The sequence below is a fragment of the Salmo salar genome, chromosome 21 (assembly GCF_965601325.2).
Source record: "Salmo salar chromosome 21, fSalSal1, whole genome shotgun sequence".
Classification (NCBI taxonomy): Eukaryota; Metazoa; Chordata; class Actinopteri; order Salmoniformes; family Salmonidae; genus Salmo; species Salmo salar.
The window spans coordinates 33,110,134-33,122,185 of record NC_138311.1 but is presented as its reverse complement, the minus strand read 5'-3'; the positions used below and the strand labels follow the sequence as shown (position 1 = coordinate 33,122,185).

The following is a 12,052-nucleotide window of genomic DNA, read 5'->3' as shown; positions in this document are numbered from 1 at the left end:
GGGAGGGGACAAATCAATTGAGTGATTATTGTCTGGACCTATTAAGTGATTTACAGTATAGACATACAGCCATATCACTGGAAGAGAGATGACATCACAAGTATAGACATACAGCCATATCACTGGAAGAGAGATGACATCACAAGTATAGACATATAGCCATATCACTGGAAGAAGTGACATCACAAAAACAATATACATTCACATGATTAAGTCAGAAAAAAATCAGAAAAGACAATATAACTATACCACTTTTAAAACATCTTTATCAAATCAGACTGAGGAGAGAAAAGCATTTTTATTAGTAATAATTGATATTGTTAGTATTAATTAATTTGAAATGAATATGGAGAGATTGATGAACTCTTGGTCTGAAAGACAACCATTCTATTTTAAAAGGAATCATTCATATGCTTGGTGCAATTTAATTAATATTATTCATTCATGAAATTGTGATTTAGTCTCTGATCATTTGCCAAAATTAGCCACATTTGATATTCATTATTTCTCCTCTCTGTTTCTTCACAGGGCTAAAGAATCCCACATAATTGAAAGATGATTGCTATTAGCAAAACGTATTTCTACAATATTTTACACTTAATGAATATGAATTGGAGATCAGGATGCATAGCCCCCAACCCAGACGTGACAGCATTTGTGCCCGCATGTATACGTGGATGTGTGAGGATCGGCGCCAATACGTTTGTAAGTGTGTGTGTACGCTTGAATGTGTGAAGGTCGGAATGTGTGTGTGTGTGTGTGTGTGTGTGTGTGGTGTGTGTGTGTGTGTGTGTGTGTGTGTGTGTGTGTGTGTGTGTAGCTGGGGACTGGACAGAGATAATTGCCAGTCAGACGGGGAGAGAGGAACACAGCTGATCAGAGGGGTAGAGGACTTCACAGGACGGTTCTCCTGACCAGGAGTTCACACACACTCTGAAGCCTAACTAAGCAGTCGGGCCTGATTGACGTTAATGAGACCGAGGCCTGTGTGTTTGTGTGGATGTGTGTGAAAGGGTTGAATCTAAAGGGCTGTCATGACTGTCATGCCTTTGGAAAGTATTCAGACCCCTTGAGTTTTCCACATTTTGTTACGTTACAGCATTTTTCTAAAATGTATTAAATGTTTTTTTCCCCTCATCAATCTACACACAATACCCCATAATGACAAAGCAAAAACAGGTTTTTAGAAAATGTAGCAATTCTTTTCTTTTTTTTACCCCAGAAATAACACATTTACATAAGTATTCAGACCTTTTACTCAGTACTTTTTTGAAGCACCTTTGGCAGAAATTACAGCCTCAGGTCCTCTTGGGTATGATGATACAAACTTGGCACACCTGTATTTGTGAAGTTTCTCGGATTCTTCTCTGCAGATCCTCTCAAGCTCTGTCAGTTTGGATGGGGAGCGTTGCTGCACAGCTATTTCCAGGTCTCTTCAGAGAGGTTCAATCAGGTTGAAGTCCGAGCTCTGGCTGGGCCACTCAAGGACATTCAGAGACTTGTCCCGAAGCCACTCCTGTGTTATCTTGGCTGTGTACTTAGGGTCGTTGTCCTGTTGAACCTGATGAACCTTCGCCCCAGTCTGAGGTCCTGAACTCTCTGGAGCAGGTTTTCATCAAGGATCTCTGTACTTTGCTCCGTTCATCTTTCCCTTGATCCTGACTAGTCTCCCATTCCCTGCCGCTGAAAAACATCCCCACAGCATGATGCTGCCACCACCATGCTTCACCGTAGGGATGGTGCCTGGTTTCCTCCAGACGTGATGCTTGGAATTCAGGCCAAAGAGTTCAATCATGGTTTCATCAGACCAGAGAATCTTGTTTCTCATGGACTGAGAGTTTTTAGGTGCCTTTTGGTAAACTCAAAGCTGGCTGTCATGTGCCTTTTTACTGAGGAGTGTCTTCTGTCTGGCCACTCTACCATAAAGCCCTGATTGGTGGAGTGCTGCAGAGATGGTTGTCCTTCTCTAGAGCTCTGTCAGAGTGACCATCGGGTTCTTGGTCACCTCCCAGACCAAGGCACTTCTCCCCCGATTGCTCAGTTTGGCCGGGGGGCCAGGTCTAGGAAGAGTCTTGGTGGTTCCAAACATCTTCAGTTTAATAATGATGGAGGCCACTGTGTTCTTGGGGACCTTCAATGCTGCAGAACATTTTTGGTACCCTTCCCCAGATGTGCCGACAATCCTGTCTCAGAGCTCTACGGACAATTCCTTCTACCTCATGGCTTGGTTTTTGCTCTGACATGCACTGTCAACTGTGGGACCTTATAGTCAGGTATGTGCCTTTCCAAATAATGTCCAATCAATTGAATTTACCTCAGGTGGACTCCAATCAAGTTGTAAAAAAATCAAGGATTATCAATTTCGAGTGTCATAGCAAAGGGTCTGAATACTTATGTAAATAAGGTATTTCTGTTTTTATTTTTATAAATTAGCAAACATTTCTAAAAACCTGTTTTTGCTTTGTCATCATGGGGCGGTGTGTGTAGATTGATGAGGATGTTTTATTTATTTCATCCATTTTAGAATAAGGCTGTCACGTAACAAAATGTGGAAAAAGTCAAGGTGTCTGAATACTTTTGGAAGGCACTGTAGATGGGGAAGGAAGAGGTTAGCTAGAGAGAGATGGGAGGAGAGGCAGAGCAGGTATGGAGAGGTCGGGGACAAGCAGAAAGGGAGGGATACAGGGGAGAGGAGGGAGGGTATTTTCTCCTTGATTAAAGGGCAGAACAAAGGCAGGCCAGGTAAGGTAAAAAAGAACCCCTTCAAGAACTGACCAAGTATATTGGACAGAACCACAAACACAGGTCTGTATGTTAGTATTCAGTATGGCTTTATTATCCCCGTGGGAACATTTTGGTTGTGGCTCTGTGTATACATAAAAACACACAATAAAGCATAGAAAAGGACATATACAGACAATAAATACAGGTAGAAAAGTGCATGAGTGATCAATGACGCATCTGTACACTATATACATCAGTACGCTCTGTCAACTTCAATGTTAGCTGTAAAGCCTCTCTAAAAGTCAATATAAATACAAACAACATCACCAGCACATTGGCAAGTTCATGTATTTATCTTTTCATTGATTACATCTAGGGTTAAGTGTTAGGGGTCATGAAACAGACACAGAGGGCGGTACGAGGTACTCACTGTCGTCCGTGGTCTCATACTCGTATTTGGGGCTGTAGGCGCTGTGTCCAGCGGAGGTGCGTGTTCTCAGGCTAAAGATGTAGCAGGTGGAGGGCTTTAACCCTGTGATGATCACACTGGGGGCTTTGGTCCGCGTCGACGAGTAGCTCAACTCCTCATGTTCCTTCTCGTAGTACTTGACCTCATAGTCGACCACCAGGAGGGATGTCTGTTCTGGCTCCAGCCATGACAGGGCAATGCTGTTCTGAGATGCCCAGTCCTTCTTCAGCACGCCCACCATAAAGGGACCTGGAGGGACCAATCAGAGAGAAGGTTAGAGAGGTCAGGTGTTCAACTACTAACATCAAATCAAATTTTATTGGTCACATACACGTGTTTAGCAGATGTTATTGCGGGTGTAGCGAAATGCTTGTGCTTCTAGTTCCAACAAGTGCAGCAATATCTAACAAGTAATATCTAACAATTCCACAACATATATCCAATACACACAAATCTAAGTAAGGAATGGAATTAAGAATATATAAATATATGTCCCCAAAAAATTCTGGGCTCAAACAATGTAAGGAATACTACATAAAAAAACGAAATACTGCAAAGTTTCCTAAGAACTAGAAGTGAGGCAGCCCTCTCTGTTGGTGCCATCTTTCCATTTAATCTGAGTAGTGATGGAAGGCTGACACCAGCTTCTGATTATATGCTTCATCATTTCACAGGAAAGGCTTTGCTTTCCTAGAGATAAGCCTGGAGCATCCAATTATCTTAATATCAAATATTAGGGGTTTTACAGTCATACTAGCGTCTGTGGATCCTCCAGTGATAACAGGTCTACCTGGGAGATTCGGTTAGTTAGCTGTGTTGATATAAATCATATTAGTCGTGTGTTGATTACATTAGTGCTGAGTAAATACTGGCCCAGGGCTTGACTACAGCCACCGGCAGGTGATATCAGCCTCTCACTAATTAATATCCTATTAACTCAAGGTGGTAAACAGTTCGCTAAGATGTATCTACATAAATACCGGTGTTATTAAAACCTTTCAAAATATATGGTGAACACTTTCTTATCAGGGATGTCAAACTGTACTGTGTAACGGCCAAGGTAGGGGGTAGGTTATGACGGCAAGAGGATTTCAAATAGGTGCAGGATTCATTGGAAAAAAGGAGCAGAGAGTAATCATCAATCATTAGAAGAAAGACACTTTAAGGGGCTTTAGTCGGCCCTGACTTGACATAGAATACCATAGACACCTTGTCCCCTCCTCACCCCAAAAGCTGAAACCAACTGATTTAGATACCCTATGTGGCAGGAAGCCAGTGGAATATACTATCCCCATTTATAAAAAAGTGGTGTCAGGTAGGCCTTAATAGCATGCTATCGCCCACATTTCTCTTACATTACCATGCTGGCACAAAATGACTCAATACAGGAATGTGGGCCTGAAAAATGACAAGTAAATATCAGTAAAGGAAAACAGGACAATAAACACTATTATGAGAATTACAAACTCTTCTCAAAAGTTAACTAACCCGTACCCACAGTGTGATGATTAAAACTCCTATGTTTATTTCAGCTCCATCAGTAACTGGACTGATGGATGTTTCCTACAGTCATATCACCTTCGTGTCGAGGCTGCATTTCCAGCAGGCAGTTTAGTGCTGTGAGCTCAAACTAATTCTGCCTCCTGATTTATTTCAATGCTTGGTTTGTTCTTAATAATGAAGAACATAATAGCCTTTCAGGCTAGTAAGGCTTCCCAAATGTAAGCTAAAATTAAACAACAACATAATATCATGGCTGATTGAAATTAGCTGATTTATTTTGCATAATGAGTCAGCTGAAAGGGCACTTCATTCTCTCACACACACACCACACACACACACACACACACACACACACACACACACACACACACACACACACACACACACCCTAATTATCATAACATCCACAGAAACACATACACAAAGCTGACAACTTATTAGGCTACACATTACTTTACATAGTAGACTACATGTCACATCATTAATGTTGCGTTATGTGTGCGTTTGTACTTGTGTGTATGTTGTTATTTTTGTCCCTGGAAATACCCCATTCATCTCAATGGGGTGTTATCACCCACAAATCTGTTGATACATAACATCTAAGTGAGCAGATGACCCTGTCCACACTAGTGTTGCACGGTATACTGTACCACGGTGTGATACCAACATTTTAGAATACCATAGTACCGTTTCATATGATACTACCAACATTTTAGAATACCGTAGTACCGTTTCATATGATACTACCAACATTTTAGAATACCGTAGTACCGTTTCATATGATACTACCAACATTTTAGAATACCGTAGTACCGTTTCATATGATACTACCAACATTTTAAAATACCGTAGTACCGTTTCATATGATACTACCAACATTTTAGAATACCGTAGTACCGTTTCATATGATACTACCAACATTTTAGAATACCGTAGTACCGTTTCATATGATACTACCAACATTTTAGAATACCGTAGTACCGTTTCATATGATACTACCAACATTTTAGAATACCGTAGTACCGTTTCATATGATACTACCAACATTTTAGAATACCGTAGTACCGTTTCATATGATACTACCAACATTTTAAAATACCATAGTACCGTTTCATATGATACTACCAACATTTTAGAATACCGTAGTACCGTTTCATATCATACTACCAACATTTTAGAATACCGTAGTACCGTTTCATATGATACTACCAACATTTTAGAATACCGTAGTACCGTTTCATATGATACTACCAACATTTTAGAATACCGTAGTACCGTTTCATATGATACTACCAACATTTTAGAATACCATAGTACCGTTTCATATGATACTACCAACATTTTAATATACCGTAGTACCATTTCATATGATACTACCAACATTTTAGAATACCGTAGTACCGTTTCATATCATACTACCAACATTTTAGAATACCGTAGTACCGTTTCATATGATACTACCAACATTTTAAAATACCGTAGTACCGTTTCATATCATACTACCAACATTTTAGAATACCGTAGTACCGTTTCATATGATACTACCAACATTTTAATATACCGTAGTACCGTTTCATATGATACTACCAACATTTTAGAATACCGTAGTACCGTTTCACATGATACTACCAACATTTTAGAATACCGTAGTACCGTTTCATATGATACTACCAACATTTTAAAATACCGTAGTACCGTTTCATATGATACTACCAACATTTTAGAATACCGTAGTACCGTTTCATATGATACTACCAACATTTTAGAATACCGTAGTACCGTTTCATATGATACTACCAACATTTTAAAATACCGTAGTACCGTTTCATATGATACTACCAACATTTTAGAATACCGTAGTACCGTTTCATATGATACTACCAACATTTTAGAATACCGTAGTACTGTTTCACATGATACTACCAACATTTTAGAATACCGTAGTACCGTTTCATATGATACTACCAACATTTTAGAATACCGTAGTACCGTTTCATATGATACTACCAACATTTTAGAATACCGTAGTACTGTTTCACATGATACTACCAACATTTTAGAATATAGTAGTACCGTTTCACATGATACTATCACATTATCCAGCCCTACCGATATAAAGAACCAGCTGGCGCCTTTTATAAAATGTTGATAAAGTCAGTTGTTTATAAGTTTAGTACATTTTTATTTCACCGGTCCAATAATATCCACGGCACTTTCATGTATTTATTTTTATTTCACCTTTATTTAAATTGGCACATATCAGGTGTGGCAGCTGTAAATCAGCCAACCGTATCCCACACAAGCCCTCACTCACCTGCTTCTCTCCATCTGCTCCTCATGCACATCTATTCCTCTGTCAGTTGTTAAATAGAATTTAGCCTTGATTGCAAGCGAGCATGGAGACCCTGATCAGTCTTCTGTTGTTACATTGGAGCAGTGCACATATTGAGCAAAGTTGATACATTGTATATCATTTCATCCCAGATATAACAAAGAACACAGGTCAGTCTGCGTATAGGCGTTTGCAAGTTTGCTGTCATGCAGCAGTGCCAAAGAGGAAAAACGTAGGTATGCTTGCAGCTTTACAGCCCAGACAAGGGCTTGTCTCTAGCTCAAACGGCTAACAAATATCACTCCTATAACTGGAGCTACCTTTTTTATCTTCCTGCACGATTTGGAGCGTATTTGATAGAATTTCACAAACCATGTCACGGGCCATTTTAAACTAATCCCAGCTGGCTAATTATTGGTTTGATAACAAACAACGTTCAGTCATGTTACCTAGCTAGCTAACAACCTGGTAACTGGACAGTTGGTTTAGGCACATCTGATTGGCACAGGAAAAGGGTCTGCTACTCATGAGACGTGCTTCAAAAGGTAGGATTCATATAGACATAACTATATGAACAGAAATATAAACGCAACATGTAAAGTGTAGGTCCCATGTTTCATGAGCTGGAATAAAAGATTGCAGAAATTTTCCATACACACAAAAAGCTTATTTCCCTCAAATGTTGTGCACAACTGTGTTTACATCCCTGTTAGTGAGCATGTATCCTTTGCCAAGATAAACAGGTGTGGAATATCAAGAAGCTGATTAAATAGCATAATCATTACACAGGTGCACCTTGTGCTGGGGACAATAAAAGGCCATGATAAAAATGTGCAGTTTTGTCACACAACACAATGCTACAGATTTCTCAAGTTTTGAGGGAGCATGCAATTGGCATACTGACTGTAGGTATGTCCACCAGAGCTGTTGCCAGAGAATTTAATGTACATTTTCTACCATAAATCCGCCTCCAACGTCATTTTAGAGAATTTGGCAGTACGTCTAACTGGCCTCACAACCTCAGACCATGTGTAACCACACCAGCCCAGGACCTCCACATCCGGCTTCTTCACCTGCGGGATTGTCAGACCAGCCACCAGGACAGCTGATGAAACTGTGGGTTTGTACAAATGAAGAATTTCTGCACAAACTGTCAGAAACCGTCTCAGGGAAGCTCATCTGCGTGCTCGTCATCCTCACCAGGGTCTTGGCCTGACTACAGTTCGGCGTTGTAACAGACTTCAGTGGACAAATGCTCACTTTCCATGGCCACTGGGACGCTGGATGAATCCCAGTTTCAACTGTACTGGGCAGATGGCAGTGTGTATGGCGTTTTGCTGATGTCAACATTGTGAACAGAGAGCCCTATGGTAGCTGTGGGGTTATGGTATGGGCCAGCATAAACTACGGACAACGAACACAATTTCATTTTATCGATGGCAATTTGAATGCACAGAGATACCATGACGAGATCCTAAGGCCCATTGTCCTGCAATTCATCTGCCTCCATCACCTCATGTTTCAGCAAGATAATGCACAGCGACCATGTCGCAAGGATATGTACACAATTCCTGGAAGCTGAAAATGTACTAGTTCTTCCATGGCCTGCATACTCACCAGACATGTCACCCATTGAGCATGTTTGGGATGCTCTGGATCGACGTATTCAGACCCCTTGACTGTTTCCACATTTTGTTACATTACAGTCTAATTCTAAAATGTATTAAATCCATTTTTCCCCTCGTCACTCTACATACAACACCCCATAATGACAAAGCGAAAACAGGTTTTTAGAAATGATTAACACATTTATTTATAAATAAAAACAGAAATACCTTATTTAAACAAGTATTCAGACTCTTTGCTATGAGATTCGAAATTGAGCTCAGGTGCATTCTGTTCCCATTGATCATCCTTGAGATGTTTCTACAACTTGATTGGAGTCCACCTGTGGTAAATGCAATTGATTGGACATTATTTGGAAAAACATAAACCTGTCTATATAAGGTCCCACAGTTGACAGTGCAAGTCAGAGCAAAAACCAAGCCATGAGGTCAAAGGAATTATCCGTAGAGGTCCGAAAAAGGATTATGTTGAGGCACAGATCTGGGGAAGGGTACTGAGAAATTTCTACAGCATTGAAGCTCCACAAGAACACATTGGACTTCAAAACTGCCAAACTGAGCAATTGGGGGAGAAGGGCCTTGATCAGGGAGGTGACCAAGAACCCGATTGTCACTCTGACAGAGCTCCAGAGTTCTTCTGTGGAGATGGGAGAACCTTCCAGAAGGACAACCATCTCTGCAGCACTCCACCAATCAGGGCTTTATGGTAGAGTGGCCAGACGGAAGCCACTCCTCAGTAAATGGCACATGACAGCCAGCTTGGAGATTGCCAAAAGGCACCTAAAGGACTCTCAGACCATGAGAAACAAGATTCTCTGGTCTGATGAAACCAAGATTGAACTCTTTGGCCTGAATGCCAAGAGTCACGTCTGGAGGAAACCTGGCACCATCCCTACGGTGAAGCATGGTGGTGGCAGCATCATGCTGTGGGGATGTTTTTCAGAGGCAGGGAATGGGAGACTAGTCAGGATCGAGGGAAAGCTGAACGGAGCAAAATACAGAGAGATCCTTGATGAAAACCAGCACCAAAGCGCTGAAGACCTCAGACTGGGGTGACGGTTCACCTTCCAACAGGACAACGACCCTAAGCAAACAGCCAAGACAATGCAGGAGTGGCTTCGGGACAAGTCTCTGAATGTCCTTGAGTGGCCCAGCCAAAGCCCGGACTTGAACCCGATCGAACACCTCTGTAGAGACCTGAATATAGCTGTGCAGCGACGCTCCCCATCCAAACTGACAGAGCTTGAGAGGATCTGCAGAGAAGAATGGGAGAAACTCTCCAAATACAGGTGCCAAGCTTGTACTGTCATACCCAAGAAGACTCAAGGCTGTAATTGCTGCCAAAGGTGCTACAACAAAGTACTGAGTAAAGGGTCTGAATACTTATGTAAATGTCATATTCCAGTTTATTATTTTTAATACATTTGCTTTTGCTTTGTCATTACAGGGTATTGTGTGTAGATTGATGAGGGGAAAAAAATGATTGAATCCTTTTTGAATAAGGCTGTAATGCAACAAAATGTGGAAAAATTCAATGGGTCTGAATACTTTCCAAATGCACTTTTTGTTCAGTGTCTTTCACTTTCTGGTGCTCTTTACATTCTGTTGAGTGCCTAACATTTTTAAAGATGGGAGCAGTATGATACACATCTGTGGGAGAGAGAGTGGTGTGTGTGTGTTTATGGGAGCGAGAGTGGTGTGTGTGTATGTTTGGGAGAGAGAGTGGTGTGTGTGTGTTTATGGGAGAGAGAGTGGTGTGTGTGTGTGTGTTTATGGGAGAGAGAGAGTGGTGTGTGTGTGTTTATGGGAGAGAGAGTGGTGTGTGTGTGTATGTTTGGGAGAGAGAGTGGTGTGTGTGTGTGTATGTTTGGGAGAGAGAGTGGTGTGTGTGTGTGTGTTTATGGGAGAGAGAGTGATGTGTGTGTGTGTTATGGGAGAGAGAGTAGTGTGTGTGTGTTTATGGGAGAGAGAGTGGTGTGTGTGTGTATGTTTGGGAGAGAGAGTGGTGTGTGTGTGTTTATGGGAGAGAGAGTGGTGTGTGTGTGTGTGTTTATGGGAGAGAGAGTGGTGTGTGTGTGTGTTATGGGAGAGAGAGTGGTGTGTGTGTGTGTGTTTATGGGAGAGAGAGTGGTGTGTGTGTGTGTGTTTATGGGAGAGAGAGTGGTGTGTGTGTGTTATGGGAGAGAGAGTGGTGTGTGTGTGTGTGTGTTTATGGGAGAGAGAGTGGTGTGTGTGTGTGTTATGGGAGAGAGAGTAGTGTGTGTGTGTTTATGGGAGAGAGAGTGGTGTGTGTGTGTGTATGTTTGGGAGAGAGTGGTGTGTGTGTGTTTATGGGAGAGAGAGTGGTGTGTGTGTGTATGTTTGGGAGAGAGAGTGGTGTGTGTGTGTTTATGGGAGAGAGAGTGGTGTGTGTGTGTGTGTTTATGGGAGAAAGAGTGGTGTGTGTGTGTTATGGGAGAGAGAGTAGTGTGTGTGTGTTTATGAGAATGAGGGAGACAGAGAGAGTGTGTGAGGAAGGGAGAACGAGTGTCTGTTAACTGAAGATTAAAGAAGGTTTCATGCAGTGTTTTCCCCTAACTGACACAATGACATGCAGATCATTATGTATGTACACTCCTTCCTCCCATTCCTCCAGCCAAATCACAGGTAGGCCTTTGCAAATATGAGCAAATCAGCCATTCTATGCAGCATTCTATTATACAGCGAACAGTGTGCAGTCAAATTGAATATGTGTTGTATTGAGTAGAAGTACGACTTTCAGTGACAGTTTTTTTGTGTAGCTTATGCGCATAACTTTTAGAAAATGGTAACAAGCGTCCAGGAGACGGGGCGAACAGGAAGCTAGGCCACTGAATTTTCCACCCTTGGTATCGTGATAATACTCGGTATCGTGATACTTGGCCTGGTATCGTGTCGTTAGTAAAATGTTGGTAACGTGACAACACTAGTCCACACACAGACACACAGACACAGACACAGCGCCGAGTGTAGCTGCTGTAGCATCTAGCTCAGTCAGGGTAACAGCATCTGCTGCTAGCATATTGGCCTCTGATAGGGAACAATAAAAACTGCATAAATACAATCTCCCCAGCCTGCATGATTACAATCCCACTCCTACTGTTGCAGAGCAACATGAAACAGACACAACATTGGTTTAGGAGAGTTAAGCTGAGACACACTGGTATTCTCATGGCAGGGTACGGTGCCCAGTAGAGAGTTGGCAGATACACTGTAGAAAACAACCCTGTAAAAAATAAACTCTCACCTTCAGCTCTCAATACAGATGTAGGATCTTAATTTGATCACCCTGTTGCAGGAGAACTTTCCTGCAACAGGAAATGTACAGCGTGTAGTGTATTTGATGTTTAAAAAGGCTTCTGAAGTTTGTTATTTCTACTT

The 12,052-nt window shown here is 41.6% G+C and overlaps 1 protein-coding gene across 1 annotated transcript in view; it reads right to left on the bottom strand.

Annotated features, from left to right (window-relative positions):
• Positions 1-12,052, bottom strand: part of LOC106582188 (ephrin type-A receptor 6) — a 227,633-nt gene that overhangs the window by 34,747 nt on the left and 180,834 nt on the right. The window contains exon 8 of the mRNA XM_014165015.2: positions 3,155-3,442. Coding sequence (XP_014020490.1) covers positions 3,155-3,442 — 288 coding nt within the window. The remainder of the gene's footprint in view (positions 1-3,154; positions 3,443-12,052) is intronic.